Source organism: Callospermophilus lateralis, chromosome 2, assembly GCF_048772815.1.
Source record: "Callospermophilus lateralis isolate mCalLat2 chromosome 2, mCalLat2.hap1, whole genome shotgun sequence".
NCBI lineage: Eukaryota > Metazoa > Chordata > Mammalia > Rodentia > Sciuridae > Callospermophilus > Callospermophilus lateralis.
In genome coordinates, this window is record NC_135306.1 from 209,145,428 (window position 1) to 209,171,842 (window position 26,415).

At 57.5% G+C, this 26,415-nt stretch overlaps 1 protein-coding gene across 2 annotated transcripts in view; it reads left to right on the forward strand.

The window, feature by feature from the left end:
* Cars1 (cysteinyl-tRNA synthetase 1) overlaps positions 1–26,415 on the forward strand; it is a 51,357-nt gene that overhangs the window by 23,152 nt on the left and 1,790 nt on the right. For both annotated transcript variants that reach the window (XM_076844867.2, XM_076844866.2), the window contains 13 exons: positions 5,128–5,268; positions 6,076–6,164; positions 7,407–7,528; positions 10,318–10,430; positions 10,973–11,101; positions 11,450–11,579; positions 11,667–11,770; positions 12,195–12,292; positions 12,504–12,693; positions 13,229–13,297; positions 15,683–15,764; positions 23,965–24,045; positions 24,656–24,723. In XM_076844867.2, the coding sequence (XP_076700982.1) occupies positions 5,128–5,268; positions 6,076–6,164; positions 7,407–7,528; positions 10,318–10,430; positions 10,973–11,101; positions 11,450–11,579; positions 11,667–11,770; positions 12,195–12,292; positions 12,504–12,693; positions 13,229–13,297; positions 15,683–15,764; positions 23,965–24,045; positions 24,656–24,723 (1,416 nt within the window). The remainder of the gene's footprint in view (positions 1–5,127; positions 5,269–6,075; positions 6,165–7,406; positions 7,529–10,317; positions 10,431–10,972; positions 11,102–11,449; positions 11,580–11,666; positions 11,771–12,194; positions 12,293–12,503; positions 12,694–13,228; positions 13,298–15,682; positions 15,765–23,964; positions 24,046–24,655; positions 24,724–26,415) is intronic.

Sequence of the window (26,415 nt, forward strand, 5' to 3'; positions counted from 1 at the left end):
GCCACTGCACCTGGCCCTTTTGCATTTCTTTTTAAACATTTATTTCTTAGAAATAGTTGGACACAATACCTTTATTTTATTTCTTTACTTTTTTGTGGTGCTGAGGATCGTACCCAGGGCCTTTCACGTGCTAGGTGAGCACTCTACTGCTGAGCCACGACCCCAGCCCCCTTTTGCAGTTTTATTGAACACTCTCTGTGATTCCGTTTTCTTTCCCTTAACATACCCAGCTTGGTTTTCTCTGGTACAGCTGGTGCCCTGGAGTCCGCCTCGGCCTGACCCCGCCGAGCTGGCGGGCAGCAGTGGCCGCTCTTTGTGTTCCCTCACACATAAGCAGGAATAGTCGTCAGTTTGAACAAAGAGTCTGTTAGATTCAGGAAGAAGGAAAGTGCCATTGGGGGTCTTTTGTTTGCTTGCCTGTTTTCATTTGTGCCTAAGGACCAGCCTCAGGGCCTGGGGCACGTGGAGCAGGCTCTGCCTCTGCACCAGGCCCCAGGAGAATGACAGTCTTTGTTTGACCTCCACTTCCTCTTGCTTCCATGTGCTTCCTCTTCACGTAGATCCAAGTTTCTGACCTTCACCATTTGCTTCTCTCTGAAAAGCTTTTCGGCATTTCCTGGAAGGCAGGTGCTGCCAGCAGATGCCTGGGTTCTTCTGTTTGATGAGGAAGCCTCCACTTGGAGGGTGGCTTCGCATGTGCAGGCTCCTGGTGGAGGCTCCTGTCAGCACCCCTCTTCCCCCAGCTGCTTGCAGGACTTTCCTCTTTGACGGTGGCTGCCCAGGTATAGTGCCTTCCGGTGCCCTGGGCCGTGGTCTGGAGTCTGACAGTGACTGGGGACACACTCAGGCACTACCTCTGTCCCTCTCCCCTCCTCCTGCTCCTGTTACTGAAAGCTCCTTGTCCCCCAGGTCAACCCAATCACTAGGACACAGTTTTGAGAAAAAGGAAAAAGAAGTTGCATTGCTGAGCTAGCAAAGGAGAAGCACAGGGACTCCCGTCCCGGAGGCTGCGATTCTGCCCATGGGGAGAGCAGGGGGCTTTAAAGAGGCGACTCAGGGCAGCGTCCCGCCTTCTCTGTCAGGACTGTAACTCGCCTGTTCATCTGGGGGGCAGTCTGAGGTCTCCTGGTGCCTTCCCCAGGCCGAATCGCTCGGCTCCTGTGGTGGGTGTTCAAGGACGGATGACTCTGCCTGCTTCCCTGAGGTTAGGGAGGACGGGCAGCAGGGCTCGCCCGCAGCATGGGGGGAGCGCTGTGAACCACCATTGTACCCTCTGGGGTCCCACAGTCCTTGATGCTCTGTTCTCTCCAGGCTTCACTCATTCTGCTTTTCATTTCTGGAACTTTCTGAACACAAGAGTGTTCTCCACTGTCTGCTCAGTGGTGAGCCACCAAGCACTGTCTTGTGTACCTGGGCTGGAACCCAGAGTGCTCCACCGCCGAGCCACATCCCAGCCATTTTTGTTTTGTTTTGAGATAAGGTCTCACCAGGTGGCCCCTGCTGGCCTTAACGTCCATCCTCCTGCCTCAGCTTCCCAGTAGCTGGAATACAGGTGTGCGCCACCGCAGCCACTCATTTCTGGGACACCTTCCTCTCTAGCGTTTTTGTTGTTCTTTCTTAGAACTTCCATGTCTCTGCTCTCCTTATCTATCTGTGAGAAACACACCTGCCCAGACCTGAGGATCAACTGGGAGACCCGAGGTGCAGGGAAGCGAGACTTCAGGCTGGTCTTGTAGGATCTGGCGTCTGGGGAGCAGGAGCACTCAGAGGTTACAGAGAGTATGCTGTGCCCTAACTGTTCCCCAGTGCCCCATTGGCCGAGTGCTATGCGGTACACAGTCTTCTGGGATGTCACCTAGGTTTTACTGTCTCCTATTGGTTTATTTTTTTAAAATGCATAACAGGGCTGGGGATGTGGCTCAAGTGGTAGCGCGCTCACCTGGCATGCGTGCGGCCCGGGTTCGATTCTCAGCACCACATACAAACAAAGATATTGTGTCCACCGATAACTAAAAAATAAATATCAAAAAATTCTCTCTCTCTCTCTCTCTCTCTCTCTCTCTCTCTCTCTCTCCCTCTCTCCTCTCTCTCTCTCTCTCCTCTCTCACTCTCTCTTTAAAAAAAAAAAAAATGCATAACAGAAGAATTTCTGTCTCTGTTGGCCAGGCCAGCTCCGTCCCCCGCCTCCTGTGTGTCAAGGGCTGCTCGGGTGCAGGACTCTGAACCCGCCACACTGTGGCTGCGGTGCTGCTCTGAGTGGTGCCCATGCCCTTCCCCTCGAGGCTGTGCGTACATCCCCAGGAGTTTCACATTGAAGGCTGAATTCTGTGTCCTGAAAGTGGACTGCGAGACTCTGTCTCTAGGTCTGCTCTTGCTTGCTGCCTACCTGTCCACAGGGAAGCCCTCACATATTGGTTGGCTGTCACAGCTTCTGTCTGATCGTCCAGCATCCCTGCCACGTCCACTTCAGAGGCTGGCTTGGTCTCTGCAAAACACGCTTTGGCCTTTCATGGGCCTTGCTCGTGTGTGTCCAGCCTTGGAGAGGAGCTGCTGTGAGCAGTCTTCGGTGGCGTGGCCAGCGGGGGGGTCGGGGCTGTGTTCAGGGAGGCTGTGCCTGGCGCTGCAGACCTCATGTGCACCTCCATTTTCCTCCGCGGTTGAAGCAGGGTGGTTGGAGCTGGCCGGGCTGGGGACTTCCCTCCTCTGGGCAGGTCCGCTCTGGTTATAGTCCTCTGAAGGGCAGAGTCTTGGGCTGTGCTGTGTTGCTGTGACAGAACACCAGACGCTGGTAACTTGGATTGAATAGTAAGCCATTTCCTACGGTCAGGGGCTCTGGAGCCGGCAGGTTCTCTAACTGCGTCTTCCCCTGGGGAAAAGTGGAGGGCAGCAGGTCAGACTCTGCCTCCAGGCCTTTTCTAGTCCATGCTGACCCACTCTTGAGCGTGGGCCCTGTGACCTAAGCCCTCCCTAGGCCCCCTCCCATCTCTGCTGGGTTTGGGGAACACATTCCGACCAGAGCAGGCAGCTAAGAGCAGAGTGCTGGCGGATCTCAGGGCTCCCTTCCTGCCCTCCGCCCAGAGGAGTGCTTTGTCCGTGTCCTCTGTGAGAACTTGGCCAAGTTCCTGGAGGTGAAACTTAGAACAGCGTGGGGGTCCCTGTGACTGGGTCCCCTTGGGGCTGTTGACTATCGGCTATCCACCTGGCCTCCAGGACTCGCCAGTCACGGCGCTGCCCTGGTGAGCCGGGCCTCCTGTCCACTCCCAGTCCGCAGCTTCTTGCCTGCTGTTAGGATGGAGAGGTACCTCCCAGACTCCTGCCTGTGGGTGTGCTGCTGAGGCCCCCCTCTGTCCTTCTCCCTCACCTGAGAGGCCTGTGCCGCAGGAGAGTCATCACCAGTAGGTGGCTGGAGAGCCTGGTATAGGTCCGGCCTTGGGCTGGGTCTACACAGGGCTTGTCCGAGGCCCCAGCTCAGGCTTCTGTCCCACTTTGGCCTCCTTTGGCCTTTGTGCGACTCCCTCTGGCACTGGCCTGGCGTCTCCATGCCCCTGTTGAGCGCTGCACTTTGGGATGGTTCTGTGGGTGTGTGACTGAGCGAGGACTCAAGTGGCCACTCTGCCCCTTGAACCCTGCCGTGTCGCTCACTCCGAGCTCACACGACGCTGCTGCCACCTGGGGGTGGGTTCTCTGTGCTCTTATACCTCGATCCTTCCCATGCTCTGGACCCCTCTTCCTGAGCACCTGTGGCCAGCTCACCTGGGCCGGTCAGATGCCGGTTCCCGAGCACTGACAGCACAGCCTGGCTTCTTCAGACCACCACCGAGGCTCGTCCTGCTGCGCTGGCTCCTGTGCCTGGCAGCTGTGGAGGACGTGGCAGCCTTCTTGTCACCTTCCCTCCCTTCTGTCTGGCTCCTTACGAAGAAACCGCCTTTCTGGCCTGTTTCCCTGAGGTCCTGTGAGAGGCCGCCAGGCCCTCGTCCTGTCAGCCTCAGCTTCCCGTTGGCGACTGCTGGGTCTCTTCTGCTCGCTGCCCTCCCTCTCTGGGACACCACAGGTGTGAGGCCCAGCTCTCAGCCACCCCTCTTCCTGGTCTTCCCTCTCTCCTTCCGGTTTCTATTCCTTTCACTGACTCCTTCAGTTCTCTTCTCCTATTCACCGATTCCCTCTTCAACTACCTCACCCGCCCTGTTGACACTCAACAGTTAACAGACTTCATCTCTAAAAATATGGTTTATTTCTCCTTTTGAAAGTCCCTGGCCCATTTGGTGGCCTCTTTGGCCTGCTGCTTCTCATCACCACATTCGACACTTGCTCTTTTCACTGTGGGTCTGGTGACAGGGCGTCTGAAGGCTGGCGTGTCTCTGATGGGTTTCCTCCTGATTGCTTGCCCTTGGGCATGTAGTGGCCTTGACTAGGACTTTATTCTTGCCTGGTCCTGGTCTGGTAGTTCTAGGAACAGAATTCAGGTGCCTCCCTGAGAGCCGGGGCTCATCTCCTCAAGGTCAGCCCTGGGGTTCCTGTCCTGCACTGAAGGCAGGCCTGGGTCTCTGCCTCTGGGTGCACACCTGCCTTTGCCACCTGTGCACCCTGGTGCCTGCTGGGCTGGGGAGGCGCACGGGCACCTGCCGGTTGGCCTCTTGCAAGGTTGCTAGCCAGGAGCTGTTGGCAGGCAGTGCCTGGGGGCGGGCCCTCGTGCTGCCCTGCGCCCCTTCCTCCTGGTGTGCTGGGCACTGTCCCCCGATTCTTGCTCCAGCCAGGTCACCCCTCTGCACTCCTCTCCGCCCTGCGTCTTTGGCTCCACTTCCACCAATGGCTGCCTCCCGTGAGGCCCTGGCCGCCACTGCTCAGCTCAGCCTGCTACAAAGCTGGACTCCTCCAGGGCCTCCAAGGACAGAGTGTCCCCTCCTGAGTGCAGGGGCCTGTGGGTGTGGTTGGGCCATGGGCACAGCCATGGTGCGCTGTCCCTCGGCAGCTGGTTGCGTGAGCTCTGCTGTCTCCCCAGGAGGTGGTGACTCGTGGGTCCCAGCTGGGCGCTATGGGCACTGCGTGGCTCCCACCACCATGCTGGATGGGCCTGGTGAGACCTGGCACAAGCATGGGTGTTTTGTCCCCTCCTGTCCCTTCCTGTAGACGTTGCTGGAAGAGGCAAAGGACTTGCTTTCTGACTGGCTGGACTCCACATGTGGCAGCGAGGTGGCCGACAACTCCATCTTCTCTCAGCTGCCCAAGTTCTGGGAAGGGGAGTTCCACAGAGACATGGAAGCTCTGAACGTGAGTGTCTGCTCCTCACTCAGCCGCGGCCCTGGCTTCCAGATCCCTGTTTGGGTAAAGCCAGAAGGCCCGTGTGACCCACAGTGTCCTCAGCTTTGCAGACCCAGCTGTGAAATACTTCCTTGGGGGCACGAGTGGCTTGTTCGTTTTTGTTTTCGTGGACTTTTTTTTTTTTTTTTTTTTAATATATCGTAGTTGGACACAATACCCTTATTTAATTTATTTATTTCTAGGGGGCGCTAAGGATTGAAACCAGAACCTCTAAAGTGCTAGGCAAGCGCTCTGCTGCTGAGCCACGGCCCTAGCCCTTGTTTTTGGTTTTTAACCAGAATTTTTACCTTTATTGACCCCTGACCCAGAAAATAAGTTGGGAACGCTTATGAAGGTTGGAAGACTCCTGTAAGGCCAGGAGGTCGTCCTGCTTCAGGGCCTCTGGTGGGGAGGAAGGGCCGTGGGCACAGGGGTGTCTGGCCCGCAGCCCAGGCAGGGAGAAGCAGGCCGCGCTGTCTGCGGCCTCTCTTGGTCCCATAGTCGTCCCCAGAGCTGGGCCTACCATCCATTTTACCACAAAGGAAGAAGACTCACACTGGCGCAGAGCTGAGGTAGTGAGGCAGGGACCCTGGTGACCCAGCCAGCTAGTCGGCGCAGTGGGTTCCTCGTGGCGCAGGCCCACCCGCGTGCCTGTCCCTCAGCTGGACCGTTCGGGGCTTCCTGTTTGACAGACAGGTGATGTGTTCATGGAGTGTGTTCCTGGGAGGCTGAGGTGTTTGGAAGGGACATGCTGAGACTTGCCCTTGTCACCCATAGGTTCTGCCTCCCGACGCCTTGACCCGGGTTAGCGAGTATGTGCCAGAAATTGTGAACTTTGTCCAGAAGATTGTTGACAACGGCTATGGGTAAGAACAGAGCCCTCCCTCAGTGCACACCCTCCAGGGCAGCAGCTGCCCAGCCCCTGTCCAGGCCTGGAGCAGGGGAGCTTGTGCTCCTGGGTCACCTGGGCACTCGCCCCCCATGGTGTTTGGCCCTGCCGCTGCCATCTTGGATTGCTGTGCGCACGGCCGTGGGTTCCCGGCTCTGCGGTGGCTGCTGTGCAGTAGGTGCTGAACTGTGCAGGCTGGTGGCTCAGGGCAGGAAGCAGAAGGGACAGGTGGTGGCGGCGCATAGCCTGTCCCGAAGCCCCATCAGCCATCCTCCTGCAGCTCCACGTAGCCCTGGACTGAGGAGCAGGTGTCTCGCTGACCAGCCCCTCCCGGAAGGCCTAGTGTCCTGCCCTGGGGCCACTGGACAAAGTTTCTGGAAAGCTCAGCAGTTAAGACTGTGGCTCACTGGCCTAGAGCAGCTGTTGGTGTGCAGGGCTTCGGCGCTACGTGGACGCTTCAGTGTGTGTGTCCTGGGGTCCAGTCCCAGGGGCAGGGGCATGTCACCAGCATCCCGTTGCTCAGTGCACACACTACCCACCGTGCTCTGGTGAACGCTCCATCGTGTCCACTGCAGGGACACTTTCCATGTTTCTGAAGTTGGTTTTCTGCGAAGGAACCACAGTGGAAGCCAGCCAGGGTTCCGGAGCCTGTGGGCCGTGCTCGGTGTCCCGGGCTGTGGAGGGCCCTGGGCCTGCCCCTGGGTGGCTGCCCTCCCCACCCAGCTGCATGTACTGGCCGAAAGGGGAGCAAGGCCCCAGCTGTGTCTGCGGCAGCACTGGCTCTGACGTGAGCAGCCACCTCTCCCCCTTATCCCAGGTTGCTGCAGGCCACCATGAGATTGGGGCGAACCCCCTTCAAGGAAGACAGGTTGTTAGGCCTGGAATAACCTGGAGGCTCTTGGAGAGAATGGCATGGCCCCGGGTGGTGGAGTGCAGGTGGGGAGAGGTGATGGCATGCTGTGCAGGGTGGTATCATCAGTTAAGGCTGTGGCGCCCAGTAGCAGGTTCCCAAGGGACATACTGCTAGGCAGTGGCGAGGCCTCTCTGTGGTGGGCGGGAGCCCCCACTCAGCCTGCGCAGCTGGCAAGTCTTCCCAACAGCCACAGGTAAGGCGGAAACAGGAGACACAGGCGACCTTGGCTCTCGTGACTGCGGCCTTGGATTCAGACTGGTGTCCTATGGCGTCTGCTTGGTCCCTGAATTCCTCTTTGTCTTCCAGCTATGCTTCAAATGGGTCTGTCTACTTTGACACCATGAAGTTCGCCTCTAGTGAGAAACACTCCTATGGCAAACTGGTGCCCGAAGCTGTTGGGGACCAGACCGCTCTCCAGGAAGGGGAGGGTAAGGAGCACGCCCGAGGGCAGGACTGAAAGGACCCCCATGCAGCCGCGCTCCCCCGGGTGGCCAGCAGCAGGTGCTGCTTCCCCTAGAGGGACTTGAGGGCCTGTCCACACTAGACCATGAAATGCATTGTTTCATACAAAGCCAAGGGAGCGGCCACTATGCTGTCCTGACAAGTGGCCTGGGGCCTTGATTTTGGGGGCTGCTGTCACTGTACATGAGGTTGGAACGGACTGTGGGACTCTGGGATGTGAGCGAGCATCCTGAGTCTCTCAATCTCCAGCCACATTTTAAGCAAGGACACCAGGCTTCCCGAGCTCAAGAGAGCCCCACCTGGGACACCTGGTCCCCATTTCTCCAGGCTCCTTCCACGAGTGAGGCTGGGGTGTTTGCAGGGCAGGTGCGGCTCCCGTGCTGGAGGCGCTTCCCACCGAGCCCTACTTCTGGAGGGCAGTTCGGCCATGAAAGTTGCTTTTCAATCAAGCACTTTCACCTGTAGGTTCTAGTCTGGAGAAACACGAGCACCTAAAACAACCCAAAGTCGGTGAAAGAGGGCAGGCTGGGCCGTTTGGGGACGTGGACATTCGACCTGCGGCATTAAGGCTCCAGTGTTCACAGGCATGGGAGGAGGAGTTCATGGAGATGGAGCACCTCCCCAGAGGACTCGGAGTCCCAGCTGCCGCTGCGTGCCATGCCCTTCTCAGGAGCAGAGTCAGCAGGCCAAGATGAGCGGGGTGGGGACGGTTGGATATGGTGAAGGGGCACAGATGAGAGGGGGCAGCAGCAGCAGGTCTGCATGTACCCCAGAGTCGCTCTCATGGGAACCTCATCTCTGAGCACAGTGCAGTGTGCGGGGCCCTGGTGCTGTGGGGTCGTGCAAGACAGAGGCCTGTGCCTGGGTGGAAGGAAAGCCACAGACAGATCCACGCAGCGAGGTGCGGCCTGTGCACTTGGGGGTTAAGGGGACACAGGAGCGTCGGAGGATGGCAAGACAGCATGGGGGTGCAGATAGACGCGGGGGCAAGGTGAGGGACCTGGGAAGCCAAAGGCTGCTGCTTGAGCAACGCAGAGAGGCTTGTCGCCCGCAGGACAGATCAGACCTCTGACTTGCTAGGTGCTGGGAACAGCAAGAGCAGAGCCCCGCCTCAGATAGGAAGGGTGGCAGAGGGCACACCCCCCCTGGAAGGACATCTCCACCCGCTCCCAAGGGCTGCGTACCCCTCCCATGGCGGTCTGCTCCCTGTGCCCAGCGAGAGGAAGATGCCCTCAGAAGGACTGTGCAGCTGGTGTGTGCCCCATCTCCTGGGAGGCTGAGGCAGGGGTCTTAGGTTGGAAGCAGCCTGGGGACATAGTGAGACTCTATCTCAAGATAAGGTAGAGGGGCTGGGGCTGGGGCTGGGGCGTGGCTAGCAGGAATGAGGATGGGAGGGATTGTGTGATTTCTTTCTCAAAAAGTCTGAAGCAGAGCCAGCTCTGCCAAGCAACCGCCTTTACGGCCTTGGGGCGCGAGAGAGACACGATCCTTTTCTGTGAGGTGTTTCTAAAAGTCATTGATTTGATCCCCAGCACCACCACAAAACAAAAGTAAGTCATGATACGTAGACAGTCCTGAGTAAACATGCACGGCGACAGCTAATTGAAAACCTGCACGTCGGAGGGTGTCATGGAGCCCCATCCGGCCATGGTTTGAGGGACTCCTGGTGGCAGACCAGCAAGAGAGGGACATGAAGACATTTCAGTCAGGTTGTCAACATACCCAGACGCTGACTGTGACAATTTCTGGGATGAAAGCTGATGGCCATCGTCCTCCATGTTCAGGGCATGTCCCTGATCTGAGGCTCGGGCCTGGGCCCTCCTTGGCATGGCCATCCCTCCCAGTGTCTTCAGGGAAGCTCACTATGGCCCCTCCACAGCTCCTGGCAAGATGGAGTCTGTGCCTCCTGTTCCAGGGCACACGGGAGGTGTCACCAGGGAAGGGTGCAAGTCTGGCTGGCCAGGCTCTGAAGGGCCAGGCTGGGTCTTGGTGCCCTCATGCCTGGAGCAGGGCCTTTGCTCTGCCCCTCACCAGGCCAGGTGGCCCTCAGTGTGGATCTCGGCTGGCCTGTGGGCCATGGCCACTACACTGCTGTGCCTGCTGCTGCCGCCTGTCATTCACCAAAGTACACAGAGGGACTGTGCCACGAGTCTAGCAAAATGCCACCTCCCCTCCTGCAAGTCCCCAAAGGCTGCTGGCCCTGGGCTCATGGCCTTCCTGGCTGATGCTTAGCTGCTTCCCCTTGTGCCCCTTGTGAGCCCAGGAGGGAGGACACTGCCCACTCCTGGCCCTGTGAAGCTTGCACACAGTAGCTCAGCCATGCCTTGTGTCCCCAGAGCTCACAGGCTGACAGCTATGTGGGCCATCGACCCAGGGATCCCCCCTGTGTGGACCTGGGTTCCCACGCTCTGCCCCAGTGAGCTTCACACCAGGTCGCCTCCTTGCCTCAGCCCAGAGCACCGCAGCCTGACCTAGAGCTGTGGAGAGCCAGGGCTGCAAGGAGGCAGGGTGGGGTGGGCATCTCTGCGGCCCAGGGATTGGCGTGGCCTTGGCACGAGAACGAGTACTCTGGAGCCCACAGCAGCGTTTCCTGAATCCACCCTGTCAGCCCCAGTTCCTGTCACAGCAGACGGATACTAGGGGGCACACTAGAGCAAGCCAGGAGAAGGGCAGGCCGCAGAGCAGCTGTGGGGGAGTGCTAGACACCCTGCAGCGTGTGCCGAGTGAGGAACCCTGCCTGCCCTCCCGCTTGCAGGCGACCTGAGCGTCTCAGCTGACCGCCTGAGTGAGAAGCGCTCGCCCAACGACTTTGCCCTGTGGAAGGCCTCCAAGCCGGGAGAGCCGTCCTGGCCGTGCCCCTGGGGGAAGGTGAGTGCGTGCCGGTGGGCTGGGCGCCTGGCACCAGCGCAGCCCTACCCCTGAGGGCAGCTCTGCATGTGAAGAACTTCGGCACCAGGGCCGGAACCTGGGGCTGGTACAGCAGAGACTCTTGGTCCTAGGGACCCTATGTCACAGGCCTCACTGGGCCTCCCGAAGCCACTTGCCCACCTGGGACTTGTACTGTCGGTCTGTGAGGGGGTGCTGGGGGGGTCAGATGCCCCCACCTCTGCAGCCCTGGTCTGGTGCCCTGTGGACTCCATTGGAATATCGCTAGCTCTAGAGAGCCAGGTGGCCTGGGACAGCCGTCCTGCCGGCAGTGCTGAGGGAAGGGAAGTGGTCATTGGCCTCTTGGAGTGCTGGGCTGCTGGACGTCATCCCAGGTTGTTGTTTGGATCTGGCTTTGGACTCTACAGAAGGTCACTCTGAGTGTTTGTGGGGGAGTTAACACCGTCTGGTGAGCTCAGAGGCTTAAGGTCATACTTGGGGCTGTAAAGGCCCCAGCAGGCAGCATGAGCTGTTGACGTCTGCAGGGTCGTCCGGGATGGCACATCGAGTGCTCTGCCATGGCAGGCACGCTCCTGGGAGCCTCGATGGACATTCACGGAGGGGGGTTTGACCTCCGGTTCCCCCACCATGACAACGAGCTGGCACAGTCAGAGGTGAGTGAAGTCGGGAGCCCCTGCCAGGCCTCAGGAAGGGCCTTTCTGGGTGCATCTTGCCTTTTGCATTGGAGCTTGCAAGGAATTTGACCTAGTCACGGAGCCAGATTTCCCACACTGGCAGCCTGGTCTTTCTGACAGAGAGGCTCAAACTCAAACCAGTCGTGTTACTTGTTGGCAAGCGACCTGGCGTGGTCCCTCTGAGCCTCAGTTGCCCACCTAGGAAAGGCAGCACTTGCCCAGTGGACGCTGCACAGTGCAGCAATAGCGTGTTCAGTGTCTGGCTCCCCCTGGAAGGCCAGGCCCTGGGGACGCTGGCCAAGCCATCCTTCCCGTCTTCCCATGCAGGCCTACTTTGAAAATGACTGCTGGGTCAGGTACTTCCTCCACACAGGTCACCTGACAATTGCAGGCTGCAAGATGTCGAAATCGCTGAAGAACTTCATCACCATCAAGGACGCCTTGAAGAAGCATTCGGGTAAGCCTGCCGCACGCGCACCCTCAGGTAGTGGTGTGGTCAAGGGGGCCACCGGGGACTGAGGCTGTCTCGTGCCTCACTCCACAGCGCGGCAGTTGCGGCTGGCCTTCCTCATGCACTCCTGGAAGGACACACTGGATTACTCCAGCAACACCATGGAGTCGGCGCTGCAGTACGAGAAGTTCATGAACGTGAGTGCCAGCTCTCGGCGGGGTGGGAGGTGGCAGACACCAGCTCCACGGGCTCCTGTGGTCCATGCAAGCGGCATCTCCCTCCTGCTCTGGAAGGCAGGGCACGGCATGGGGGAAGGTGGCTCGGGCCGTGGGATGAGGGCGCGCTCCCCCGAGAGGGCTGGCAGCTCGGCAGGTGTAAGAAGGTCCTGTCCCTCCTGTTCACGAGGATGGACCTTTTTGACTTGGGCTTCCTGCCAAGCACATGTCTCACAGGCTCAAAAAGAGCGCGCTGCGGTCCCGGCTGTCAGCTTGGTCTCTGTGGGCCTTGGGGAACCGTGGTTCTTCAGAATCTGCCTGAAGTAAAACCCATCAGGACGGTTCATCCGAAACGTCTAGTGGGAAAGTTGCCTGATTGCTGCTAAACTGACTTTCCTAACCTCAGGAGTTCTTCTTAAACGTGAAGGATGTCCTTCGAGCGCCTGTTGACATCACGGGCCAGTTTGAAAAGTGGGAAGATGAGGAAACAGAACTGAATAAGAAGTAAGTGGATCCTTTTCGTTGGTGTTTGTGGGCATGTGCTTGTTCTCTTCAGCCCAGGGCCCGGCCGACTGTGGCCAGGCCCCAGAGCCTGAGAAGCTGGTCCCCAGGATGTGCAGCACCTGCTGCCGGGCCTGCCGTGCTTGGGGAGCGCTTGGAGGATTGTTGTTGATGGTATCAAGTCTGACTGGGTTCCTTGTTCTTCCACGTGTAGCTTTTATGACAAGAAAAGGGCAGTTCACGAAGCCCTCTGTGACAACATCGACACCCGCACCGTCATGGAAGAGATGCGAGCCTTGGTCAGTCAGTGCAACCTCTATATGGCGGCCCGGAAGGCTGCCCGGCGGAGGCCCAATCGGGCCCTGCTGGAGAGTGTCGCTGTGTACCTCACCCACATGCTGAAGGTAGGGGCAGGTGCCGGAAACCCAAGCTCTCTGGCTGCATGGGCCCCGTGACACCCCACGGTGGGGAAACAGGCACCCTTGGAAGCCAAGCCCTCTGCTCCTCCCGTCCACGCGTCAGGAGTTGAGGCTGCAGTGTTGTCCCTCCCTACCCCGTTCCCACCTTGGAGTCTGGAAAGTGAATCCATGTCCCAGGCCCCAACTCTGAGCACGTCTTATGCAGAGCCACTTCTGGAGCAGCACTGCCACAGCCCCAGGACCTCGGAGTGGCTCTCCTGCCTCACCCTCTCCCCATTGTCAGGCTGGGGAGGGCCAGAGTGGCCACCTGAGCCAGGGCCCACCTGGACGACAGGCCTGCTGTGGGTCTTCAAGCTCTCGGAGCTGCTCTTCCCACCTTTCCCTGGCTGTGGAGACCCACCAGAAAGGCTGCCCTCCACCATGCCCCGCGTACGCCAGCTGCTCGTGGGCTGGTGACCGCGCGAGACGTCTCACCTGTCCATCCTGCACATGGGTCATGTGCCATCTCTTTCTTCTTTAGATTTTTGGGGCCATAGAAGAGGAGAGCTCCCTGGGTTTCCCAGTTGGAGGGTCTAAGACCAGCCTAAATGTGAGTAGTGCGTGCCTGGGCCCATGGGTCCCTGTCCAGGGCCTCAGGCCACCCACCCTTCCCCGCTGCTTGTTCCTCTGGAGTTCCAGGAGTCTCCCCTGCCTGGCAGCCCTTAGGCATACCGAGACAGGCACAGGTTCCTTCCCCACCAACCCTGCCAGTTGCATTTCAGATGTGGCTTTGCAGCTGCCCCTTGTCATGTGGAAGGGCGGCCTTGGCAGCTGGCTGTTAGGATGCCTTTGCTGCCCTGCTGTCGTGAGCTCCAACCTGGCACACCTGGCTGAATGGGTCCTTGATGGCCCCTGCCATGTCCTGCATCCCATTTCCCTAGTATCCATGTAAGTTGGACGCCAGGACCCTAGAGGTGCCAGAACCCATGGGTGCTGAGGCCCTGACGTGTACCGGTGGGTTTTGTGCATAAGCTACATGTCCTCCTGCAGTGCATGCCATCGCTCAGTGGTTTGTGAGACCTAATGCAGCGCCAGTGCTCCCTATGTGGTGGCTGTACCGTGGTGCAAGGGTGATGGGAGAAAGGCCTGTGTGTTCAGGGTGGACACACTTGCGTCCCTGATTGTTGCCATTCATGGTTGGCTGCACCCAACATGGCTTCACTGAAGGTCACGCATATAGATAGAGCACTGGCTGGAGAGCGCTCCACTATCTCTCTGTCCCGTGGCTGGGCAGAACCAATGCCAGTTCCAGTCAGCTCTGGCTTTGACACTGTGCCCAGGGGCTGTGCACACACTACCAGCCCCTGCTTTGGGAGGCAGGAGGTCATCCTGCAGAGTCACCATGCCAGGTGTGAGCATGCAGACAACCCATCCTGGTGGGCTCTGCTCCGTGCAGTCTGCCTCTCCGATTGCAGTCATGTCAGGCTCCTCCGCTACGTAAGGGCTGCTCATCTCCGACGTCCTCCTACCCCCTGCCCTGTCGAGTGCTCCCTAGTCCTCCACAAGAGGGCACATGTACACACTGAAGAGGACCTGCTGCTACCTGATGACAAGAGCTCAGCGCAAAATAAAGGCACAGCCTTAAACCTGCTTCCTACAGATAAGCAGTGAGGACCCCTGCAGGGCAGCAGCTGCGCTGAGCCTGGGAGATGCCTGTGGAGCTGCAGGGCCGCTTCTGGTGCTTTTTTGAAAGAAATCTACAAGAGCTGTTTTGTTTTCCTGTGCAAATAATACTAGGGTGTTTGTTTTCTTTGAAATAAGAAGCAAAAGAGAGCTCCTAGGCTAGTCAGTCTGCCTTTGAGTCTGTACCAGTGTTTGGTCTTGAACTCTGCTGTGGCTATGGGCCCTTCACATAGTGCTCTGTGCATCCTCCATGTGTCCTGTTAGCCCCTCTGAGTCAGCTCCTTGGAAGTAGCCACGAGTGAGTGAGCCAATGGGATGAGCCTGCCAGGCCCAGCGTCCTGCGCCCACAGCGCACTCTTTCAAGTCATGGGCACCAGTTGACTTTCGAGTCCCAAATGCTGTCAAGCTGCGGAGGTGGCACCTGTTCCTCTGCCTCCTTGGTGTTGGCCGTGCATCCCAGTACAGTCAGTCAAACCATGGGGGGTCGGTAGTCCCAGGCCTCCTTGAGACAGACCCTGTCGCCATCCAAGAGCCCCCTGGGCACCCTGCTGGCCCAAGGCTTGTGCATGAATAGAGAGAAAGACCCAAAGCCACCAGGAAGCCCGGAGTCTCCACTGCACGGGAGACGGCCTCTGCCCAGGGGTCAGACGGGTCAGGATGTTCAGCTCAGACTGCTGGCTCCCAGGCCCAGCCAGCTGGTGGCCGTCTGCGTTGTATCTTGATTCTTGAGCTACCCCGTGACCTGGAGGCAGAGACCTTGCTCAGAAGCCATCTTTGGTTCTACTGAACAGACAGGAGGAAGGCGCAGGAAGAGTGGCCGGAGCTTTGTCCTGTGCACTGCTTCGCCCATCCAGCGTCCTCCCTCCTGCCTCCTCCTCAGCACTCCTCTGTGGTCAGTGCTTGTGCAGGTGCGTGAACACCTTGGCAAAGATGGTTAGCACTAGGCAAGGGTATGTGGGACTCACGACCAGCCCAGCGGCCACTTGTAACATAAAGAAGGTCCTCACACTTCTGTGTCTGCCCTGCTGAAAGGGTGCAGTTAGCACTGTAGAGGAGCTGTTGAGCATCTGGCCAGAGTGCCTCTGTGCCCTCTGGCCCATGTCACCTGTGCTGCAGGCCCGCAAGGTGCTTGTCACCTGCACACCTGTAGACCATGTGTTGGGGACAGGGTGTCAGGCTCTGGGACACTAGGCCCAGCAGCACTGCCCAGGCTGTCCCCGCCCTTCACTACATCTCTAAATTGAATACCTAACGAGGCATTCAGTCACAACATAGGCGAGCTGCCCTCTGAGCCAAGACCTTCTTTCCACAGCTCGAGTCCACAGTCATGCCCTACCTGCAGGTGTTATCGGAATTCAGAGAAGGCGTGCGGAAGATTGCCCGGGAGAAAAAAGGTGAGGCCGTTGCTCAGAGAGCAGGAGTGGCTCTTCTTTGCTGGGTGAGCACACAGCTGCTCATCTCTGCACTGCAGACCCTGCGCGTCACCCTCTGTGGGCTGCCCAAACGCTGCAGGCCCCATGGGGGCAGCACAAAGGTGCAGAGCCTGGCAGGACTCTGGGCGAGAGCTGCGTGGACTGCTGTGATCATCCTGCAGAGCCATGGAGGGCAGAGTTCCGCTCCTGGTGAGCCAGCAGGCGTGCTGGAACGCAGAGCCCAGGGCGGGAGCCTCCTGCTGGGGGGGTGCCCCCAGAGTCACTGTTCTGCGTGGGGCCTGGCAGCGGAATGCCTTCATCTTAGGGTCCCCAGGAGGGCTTTCTGTCTGTGCTTCATTCTTGGATATCCTGACATCCTGAGTGTGTGAGACTTGAGATTTGGGAAGTGCTGGATCTCTGCGTTTTGGTTTTTTGGCCAGTCCGTCCAGGTTGTTAAACCTGGCAGTAAGTGGTGTCCGGCGGCACTCTGGCTTCTCATGCCAGAGGGTTCTGAACCTGTGGCAGCACCGCTGACACCCGTCAGGATGCGGGGTGGCCTCGCCAGCTTTCCCCACGCTGTCTTGTCTGACCTCGCGGTCTTACAGAAGAGGAAAGCAGGGCCTGGAGGAGGCGGCCACCGTCCCCTGCCCCGCTCAGCCTGGTCGGTGCCAGGAGCCTGTGGTGCCGAGCCTCCACTGTGCAGAGAGCATCCTGGGCTCACTGTGGGTACAGTGTCCAGGCAGGTCAGTGTCTAGGCCGCGTGGCTGATGGTGGAGTGCAGGGCACCCAGGAGAGCCTCAGGGTGGGGGCTGCCCCTTTTTGTTGTTGGTTCGTTTTGGATACCAGGAGAGTGCGCTTTGACGTCTCATAATTGAGGTTGTTCGCGATGGTCGTGTTCTCGTGTGAACATGGGGAAGTGGCGTCTGCTTCATTCCACTGTCTTTCCCCTTTGCCTTCCCTTCCCTTTATTCCCCTTTGTCTAATCCAGTGAACTTCGTTCCCCCACCCACCCCACATCGTGTGTTAGATCCACATATCAGAGAGGACATCTGGCTCCTTGACCTAACATGATAGTCCAGTTCCATCCACTGCCAGCAAATGGAGAGGCTGCCTCTTGAAGGAGGATGCGAGGCGTGGCCAGGGGAAGGCTCGGGACCAGGTCCAGGCCTGTCTTGTGCTGGAGAGCAGAGCAAAAGGGAAGATGACTCTCAGCCTGCAGCTCCTCTGGTCAGGGGGAGTGCAGGACACGGCCAGAGGAGGCGGGCTGGGTGACCCCATTCCAAGGCTGCCTCTTGTGCCCATAGAGGGGCCTGGCCTGCCCAGCAGCCAGTGAGCAGGCTGCAGCGAGCATTTGGTGCTTGCTGTCTCACCTGGTGCTTCTCAGTGATTTAAATCACTTTCACCACTGAGAAGCACCTGATGGCCCACTGCAGAGCTGTGTAGATCTCTCAATGGCAGCAGCCCCATTGCCATCGCTGGGGTCCTGGGCTTGGAGCAGGGGCCTTGTGGGCAGCAGGGCATTTCCGTCGGCCTGTCAGGACCTCGGAGGCTGAACCCAGAACTCGGCTCAAGGACACACAGGGAGCACGACCCAGCCCCAGGAGGAACTCGGGCACGCAGGCCAGTGGGCTCCAAAGGTGACCTGGCCATGTGGTAGCCACAGCACAGCAACACTGACCAGGACAGGGTGTGCTTGGCCTTTAGAGCAGCCCCAGCAGGCTGGCCTCAGAGTAGCTTGTTGGCTGGCTTTTTGCTGTTTGTTTGTTGCTTGGAGAGAGTGGACAGCCAGAGAAGTGGGTCATGCCAAGGGATGGGATCACCATGCTGTGCTCACATGCAGCACTCCTCTGCCCCGATGCTCAGGTGGTCTTGCAGTCAGCTTACCTGGGCCAGAGACCCCAGGGCTCTCTGGACAGTCCAGGGGCTGGAGGCATGTGCTGGACGTGACTCTACCCACACAGCAGCAGCAGCAGCAGCAGCAAGTATGGCTCTGATTCCCAGCACTGTGACAGGCCCAGGAGGAGAGTGGGCCATAAGCTCCAGAGTGGACTGAGGTAGCAGTTCTGCCCAGGCCAGGCCAGGAGGGAGCAGGGGTCAGGGGAGCCTGGGACAGGGCCTGCAGGGCTGGGCAGACCTCTGTCGCCTGTGTTCACCCTCCATCGCCTCTTTGATATTCTCTACGGAGGTTACCATCGTGACTGTGTTTGGTGCACTAGGCACGTCCAGTCTGCTGGGCAGCCACCTCCACCCCCCAGGCTTCTGCTCTCCCCAGCCTGGACTCTGTTCTGTTGAATGTGACTCCTGCCCTCCAGCCCTGCTCCTCATCCTACTTTCTGTCTGAATTCGAGTGCTCCAGGGATCTCATGTAAGTGCAGGGCAGTGTGTCCTTCTGCACCTGTCTGCCCCCACTTAGCAGAACGTCCTCAACTCTTCCACGTCCCAGCAGCCTGAGGATTTCCATCTGTTTGGAAAGCTGAGTGGCGTTCCACACGGGGCTCCTGCACCTTCCTGCTCCCCAGGGTGGATCGCCCTTGCCTCGTGCTGCTTCTCCCCAGTGTGTTCTGGGCAGTAAGTTGCTCGCGGCATCACCTGCTTTCCATCCCTGTCCCTGACTCCAGCTCTGATGGGTGCCCTGGGGCTCTGTGGGCACATGCTCCTGGGGCAGTATGCAGTGCCCACCAAGAGGGAGAGAGGAACAGTTGCCACCCGGGGTGCTGACAGTCACCCCATCCACACGAGCAGGACACTTGTAAGGAGTTGTGACTGAGACAGCCACGATGGACCCTGTCATTCAGGAGCATCTCCAGTCAACAGGACTCTGAGTCCTCATGGCTGGCCCAGGTGTCCCCAGGAGGTGCCCTGTCTGGGGACCACGTCCAGGGAAGGCCATGTTCCTCTGCTGTGTCCTTCTGCCTCCAAGGCAGCTGTGCCTAGTCTTCTGACCGGGGGCACCTCTGCTCAGGCAGCCTCGGACGTGGAAGATCCCCTCTCCTGCCTGATCCCCCTGTAGGTCCGCATCCCCAGCCCCAGACTAAGCAGCTGGCCACAGACCTACACCTAGCCAGAGCCGTTCTGTTTCCTTTTGTTTCTGTGTTGGGTCCTGGGGAGGGAGCCCAGGGACACTCGACCACTGAGCCCAGGGCCCTCTACCACTGGGCCCAGGGGCCCTCGACCACTGAGCCCAGGGACCTCTACCACTGGGTCCAGGGGCACTCGACCACTGAGCCCAGGGACCTCTACCACTGGGTCCAGGGGCCCTCGACCACTGAGCCCAGGGACCTCTACCACTGGGCCTAGGGGCACTCGACCACTGGGCCCAGAGGCCCTTTACCACTGGGCCCAGGGGCCTTCTACCACTGGGCCCAGGGACACTCGACCACTGAGCCCAGGGCCCTCTACCACTGGGCCCAGGGGCCCTCGACCACTGAGCCCAGGGACCTCTACCACTGGGCCTAGGGGCACTCGACCACTGGGCCCAGAGGCCCTTTACCACTGGGCCCAGGGGCCTTCTACCACTGGGCCCAGGGGCACTCGACCACTGAGCCCAGGGCCCTCTACCACTGGGTCCAGGGGCCCTTGACCACTGAGCCCAGGGACCTCTACCACTGGGCCCAGGGGCCCTCGACCACTGAGCCCAGGGACCTCTACCACTGGGCCCAGGGGCCCTTGACCACTGAGCCCAGGGACCTTGACCACTGGGCCCAGGGGCACTCCACCACTGGGCCAGGGACCCTCTACCACTGAGCCACGTCACACCCTTTTTAAAATTTTTTTGTTTTGAGGCAGGATCTCGCTAAGTTGCCCAGGCTGGCCTCGAACCTGCAGTGCTCCTGCCTCGGCCTCCCAAGGTGCTGGGATTACAGGTGTGCGCCATCACGCCTGGTTCAGGCCTAAACCTAGGTAGCAACAGAGAGTTCAGAGGCTGGTCTTCCGCCTCCAACTCGTGGGAGACAGAGCCCGCGCTCTTCTGATGCGTCCACCCAGCCTGCTTTCTGTCTGTAGACAGCGTCCTGGGTGTCGGGTACAGCATCTCTCCTGTGGCACCGTGTCTCCAGTATCTGCCAGCCGGTTGTGTGGCAGTGCTTTGTGCCTTTTCAGGGCTGAGTGATACTTGGGGTGGGATGGACCACGTGTGGCCGTGGCCGTGCAGAATGCTGCTGTGGTCTTGGGGGCCTGCACTTGTTCAGTAGCAGAGGAGAGAACAGGCGAGGCCCGAGGCACCAAAAGGTTTCACGGGCCTGGAGGGAATTTCAAGCTAAGTGGGTACAAGCAGGCCTCAGCATGAGGGCAGGTGGCAAGTCCTGCTCCTCAGCTCTGCAGAGGCCAGGTGGGCTGTGGCGGGGGGTCTCCCAAGGAGTGTGTGTTGTGTGTGTTGGGAGTGGGAGGCCTCCCTGTGCCTGCTCTAGGGACCCCACCACAGCGGGCAGGGTCTTGGCCTGAGGATGAGGATGGTTGGCATCCTATTTGCCTGTCATACCCTGTGTTTCCTTGGTGACATTTGACGTGGGCTGGAACAGCAGATGTGGGTTAGCACTGAGGCAGGGACGGTCATAACCATTGGGGGCCAGCTGACAGTGTCCACTGTGAAATGAGGGACCATCTGCAGTGGTGGGCATGGCTGAGGTACTGCAGATGTTCACGTTTCTTTTTTTTTTATTATTATTGGTTATTCAAAACATTACAAAGATTGCAGAATCACATCGGTTACACATCCACATTTTTACATAATGCCATAATAGTAACTGTTGTATTCTGCTACCTTTCCTATCCTCTACTATCCCCCCTCCCCTCCCTTCCCATCTTCTCTCTCTACCCCATCTACTGTAATTCATTTCTCTCCTTATTTTTTTCCCATTCCCCTCACAACCTCTTATATGTAATTTTGTATAACAATGAGGGTCTCCTTCCATTTCCATGCAATTTCCCTTTTCTCTCCCTTTCCCTCCCACTTCATGACTCTGTTTAATGTTAATCTTTTCCTCCTGCTCTTCCTCCCTGCTCTGTTCTTAGTTGCTCTCATTATATCAAAGAAGACATTTGGCATTTGTTTTTTAGGGATTGGCTAGCTTCACTTAGCATAATCTGCTCTAATGCCATCCATTTCCCTGCAAATTCCATGATTTTGTCATTTCTTAGTGCTGCGTACTAAGAAATGTGTATAAATTTACTCCATTGTGTATAAATGCCACATTTTTTTTATCCATTCATCTATTGAGGGGCATCAGGGTTGGTTCCACAGTCTAGCTATTGTGAATTGTGCTGCTATGAACATTGATGTGGCAGTATCCCTGTAGTACGCTCTTTTAAGGTCTTCAGGGAATAGTCCGAGAAGGGCAACGGCTAGGTCAAATGGTGGTTCCATTCCCAGCTTTCCCAGGAATCTCCATACTGCTTTCCATATTGGCCTCACCAATTTGCAGTCCCACAAGCAATGTACAAGAGTACCCTTTCCCCACATCCTCGCCAGCACTTGTTATTGTTCGACTTCATAATGGCTGCCAATCTTACTGGAGTGAGATGGTATCTTAGGGTGGTTTTGATTTGCATTTCTCTGACTGCCAGAGATGGTGAGCATTTTTTCATGTACTTGTTGATTGATTGTATGTCCTCCTCTGAGAAGTGTCTGTTCAGGTCTTTGGCCCATTTGTTGATTGGGTTATTTGTTTTCTTATTGTTTAATTTTTTGTGTTCTTTGTATACTCTGGATATTAGGGCTCTATCTGAAGTGTGAGGAGTAAAAATTTGTTCCCATGATGTAGGCTCCCTATTTACCTCTCTTATTGTTTCTCTTGCTGAGAAAAAACTTTTTAGTTTAAGTAAGTCCCATTTGTTGATTCTTGTTTTTAACTCTTGTGCTATGGGTGTCCTATTAAGGAATTTGGAGCCCGACCCCATAATATGTAGATCGGAGCCAACCTTTTCATCTATCAGACGCATAGTCTCTGATTTGATATCAAGGTCCTTGATCCATTTTGAGTTAACTTTTGTGCATGGCGAGAGGAGGGGATTTAGTTTCATTTTGTTGCATATGGATTTCCAGTTTTCCCAGCACCATTTGTTGAAGATGCTATCCTTCCTCCATTGCATGCTTTTAGCCCCTTTATCGAATATAAGATAGTTGTAATTTTGTGGATTGGTTTCTGTGTCCTCTATTCTATACCATTGATCCACCTGCCTGTTTTGGTACCAGTACCATGCTGTTTTTGTTACTATTGCTTTGTAGTACAGTTTGAAATCTGGTATCGCTACACCTCCTGATTCACACTTCCTGCTTAGAATTGCTTTTGCTATTCTGGGTCTTTTATTTTTCCATATGAATTTCATGATTGCTTTATCTATTTCTACAAGAAATGCCGTTGGGATTTTGATTGGCATTGCATTGAACCTATAGAGAACTTTTGGTAATGTCGCCATTTTGATGATGTTAGTTCTGCCTATCCGTGAACAGGGTATATTTTTCCATCTTCTAAGATCTTCTTCTATTTCTCTCTTTAGGGTTCTGTAGTTTTCATTGTATAAATCTTTCACCTCTTTTGTTAGGTTGATTCCCAAGTATTTTATTTTTTTTGAGGATATTGTGAATGGGGTGGATTTCCTCATTTCCAGTTCAGAAGATTTGTCGCTGATATACAGGAATGCCTTTGAATTATGCGTGTTGATTTTATATCCTGCCACTTTGCTGAATTCATTTATTAGCTCTAGTAGTTTCTTTGTAGACCCTTTTGTGTCTGCTAGGTATAGGATCATATCATCCGCAAATAGTGATAATTTAAGTTCTTTTCCTATTTTTATGCCTTTAATTTCTTTCGTCTGTCTAATTGCTCTGGCCAGATGTTCACGTTTCTAAGTGGAGGTCCTTCCCCAGTGTGACAAGGCCCTGCGAGTTGGGCAGTGCAGTCTGGGCGGGGGCGCTGGTGTTGGCCCCCTGCCTGATGCAGGCCGTCTTGCTTCCCCTGCCTGGCTGGGCCTCCGTGTGCCAGCTGCCGAGGGACTGCCTCCCCTCGGGACTAGCTGCATTTCCCTGCGGAAAGGCTGGGTTGGTCGTGGCCACTACTGTCTGAAATCAAGTCCTTCAAGGCTCTTGGTTTCTAAATGCGACAGGGACGGAACACTGGCCAGAACTGGAGTGGGCCCAGTGGGCCTAGGAGAGCTGTGTCGTGTGACTCCAGTGGCCTCACTGTGCTCCATGTTAAGGACCCCAGCTCCACCCCAGAGCTGTAGCCTTCCCACTGCCCTCTGACCAGGTGCCAGGAAGGGGTGAGTCAGCTGGTCACTGATCTTGCCCTTGGCATCAACAGAGAAAGCGACTCAGAGATTGGGAATGTCTAAACCTGCAGGACTGTCCTCAGTACAGTCCCGGTGTCCCCCCACCCGGTCTGCTGTGCTGTGTCCTTCGTGAAAGAGACACTTCAAGCGGACCGGCCTTGTCTTGTCTCCTCCAGCCATCTGCTTTTGGGGTTCCCCTGCCTTTCATCCTGACACAGCCCGGTAGTCAGGCTGAGCCTGGGTGCTGGATAAGCAGTTCTGGGGCTACCCAGCCTCTATCCTGGACCCCCTTCACCCAGCTGTGTCCTGGCTCTCTCGGGGCATTTACAGTTGGTGGCCTGGTCCTTCTCCTGCACTGAGGCCCATGAGGGGAGCAGGGAACGCTTTCAAGACTTCAGGGGCACAGGGCCAGGCCCTGAGCAGGCACAGCAGCAGCCCGAGGCCTAACCTACCGAGTGTGTCTCCCTCGGGATCCTGAGCCAAGATTTGGTGGCCAGGAGTTCCCAGAGTCCTTTACCTGGGACCAGGGGCGCTTGGTGCCTTGGAAGCCTTGTGGTTGTGCAGTAGGAACCTGCACTAGGAAGAAGCCTGGCCCTGCTTGCTGCACCCGCCCAGGGCATCCCAGACACCCCCTGGCAAGCATCCCAGGCAGCCAGGCCCTGGGCACTGGCCACTATGCACAAGCCTTTGCTGGTCCTTAGGCTTACCATGGGAGGTGGCTACTAGGCCTGGGCTCGTCTGGGCTCTGGGAGCAGCACCCCAGGTTCCCTGATGGAGGTGGCCTTGGTAATCTCTGGGCTTCTTCTGCTTCCCACAGAATCAGGCTGGTGCTTCTCCTAGGTACTGGGGACAGTGTGTGGTCCGGGGGACCTGGGATTCCTGCATGTCTAACAGAACCACTTTTCTCTGCCAACAGTCCCTGAGGTCCTGCAGCTCAGCGATGCCCTCCGGGATGACATCCTGCCCGAACTTGGGGTGCGGTTTGAAGATCACGAAGGTGGGTGAGCCTCTCAACCTGCTTGCCAGAAATCTGGGAAAGGACACACCAAGAGTTCCTGAGGGCCCCACAGTTTTATGGGTTCCTGACAAATCCCCAAGTGGAAGCCAAGCACCGTGGTGCTTGCTTGTAATCCCAGAAATTCAGGAGGTTGAGGCAGGAGAATCACAAGTTTAAGGCCAGCCTTGGCAACTTAGCAAGGCCCCGTCTCAAAAAATAAAAGGGAGTAGGGGTGTAGCTTAGTGGTATAGTACCCCTAAGTTCTGCTCTCAGTACCAAAAAAAAAAAAGGAATCCCCAAGTGGAATCTCCATGTTCTTCCCATGTCCCAGGTGTCCCCAGCCCAGCGAGGCAGGCAGTCTTCAGGAGGGTAGTCGTGGTTTGTGATGTGTTGGGGCCTGACGGTCTGATGCCTGCAGTCCTCTGGCCTCTACTGCCTTTCCTTTCCCACACTCAGGGAGCAGCCCAGGCACTGTAGTTGTCACTGTGTCACACCTTGCCTGCTGACAGCGTGCGGTGTGGGGAGCTCAGCTGACAGCTCAGAGGCTGGCAGGCGGCCTGCAGGAGGACAGGTGCACAGGCCCGCGTCTCACCAGCTGTCTGCTTTTCAGGACTGCCAACGGTGGTGAAACTGGTGGACAGAGAGACCTTACTAAGAGAGAGGGAAGAGAAGAAAAGGGTTGGTAAAGTTGGAATGACTGTGCTTGATTCTGTTGAAAACAAAACACCTTTGGGGTTGTTGCATAGTTTACTTTTAAGAATTTACATTTATGCTTTTATTTTAAAATATGCCAGTGCTGGGCTGAGGTGTGACCTAGTGGTGGAGAGCTGGGCAATCCCCAGGGCCCAAACCAAACAAATCCCTGTCCCTGTGAATGTCTGAAAGAAAAGTCAGCTCCGCAACTGCCCGACAGCCTGAACCCAACAGCAGGCCGTCTCCTCAGCTGAGGGGGGGCGAGTGACAGCAGACCCTCAGTGCCGCCTGGCTCTTCCCAGAGTGCCCCTCCCAAAGCTCCTCCACCCCAGCGAGACCCCATGATCCAGAGATCCCATGTTCAGAGACCTGGCTGTCAGTGGGAGAAAGAACAGGAGCAAACACACATCAGAACTGCTGGGCTCAGCCTGGGAGGCGCCCTCAGGGACATGTGCAGCCACGCAGGCACGGGGAGTGGCACTGAGACAGGTGGGCCTCTGGGGGTGGCCTCCAGAGCAGGTTTGGGCCGGGCCGCTCTTGAGGGACTTGGAGAGGAGAGGTGATTGACAGAGCCAGGGTTGGGTCTGGGGATGGAGTTGAGAGTGGCCTGCGGTGGCACTGCAGCAAGCCCCCTCCCCCGCCCCGGAGCAGGGCCCAAGACTCAGGTGTACACAGACGGGGTTTGCAGGGCCTGGGGACACGGGGAGGAGCTACCCATCAGCTGAGGAGAGTCAGCTGGAGCTGCCCGGGGGACTCCAGACAGTCCCAGGGTGGTGACCAAGGAAGGTGTGAAGGGAGCCTGCCCTAGAGGTTGTGGCCTGACCTCCCATAGAGGCCCTCTCCATTCTGTCACACTTGCTCTCCCCAGCCTGGGTCTCCGTCCACACGGGGCTCCCCTCCCGAACTGAGCAAGCACAGGCTCCTTAGGGGAGCCTTAGCCTGCCAGCTGCCTGGAGGTGACCAGAAGTTGCCTGGGGCCTTCCTGCCACCCCCAGCCAGGGGTGGCCCAGCCTCCTGCCCACACATCTGGCCTGAAGCTGGGGTGCCTTGCCGAAGCCTCTTCCCTCTGAGGCAGCAGCTCGTGGCTTCTCCAGGTCCACAGTTGGGGCCGGTCTCCCAGGCTCCAGCGTGCCCCTGCCTGCTCTCCTCCAGGGTAGTCCCTCTGCACACGAGCCCTCCTGCCTTGAAAGGGCCGAGTCCTCCTAGACAGGCCACCATTCCTCTGCACACTGCCGTCCTGGCGCTCTGTCGGCCCCTTCCTGCCTCCCCTCCCCTGTGACCTTGCCCAGCCCACCGCTTCTCTGGTGTCCACTGGGCATCTGCCACGACCCCAGGCCCCAGCCCAGAGCCCGCCTGCCATGCTCCTGCACTTGGCTGCCTACCTCATAGCTCCGGGAAGCCAGGAGCACCCGAAACCCTGGACATCCCAAAGAAATCAGGTTCTCGGCTCCCCGAACTTGTTCCTCCCTCCCATCGGTGGCAGGCACCTCCATGCCCACGGCAGCCCGAACTCCCGAGGCAGGCTTGGCCTGACCTCACCTGAAACCAGCCTGCTGGCTCCACCACCGCCCCGGGCCGGGCCTCCCCAGCCCCTCCCGACCCATGCTCCAGCCTGGATTCTGCTGGGTGGAGTGGAATCCTGCATTTTGCTCACCTCCTCCTGTCCCATCTTCTTGA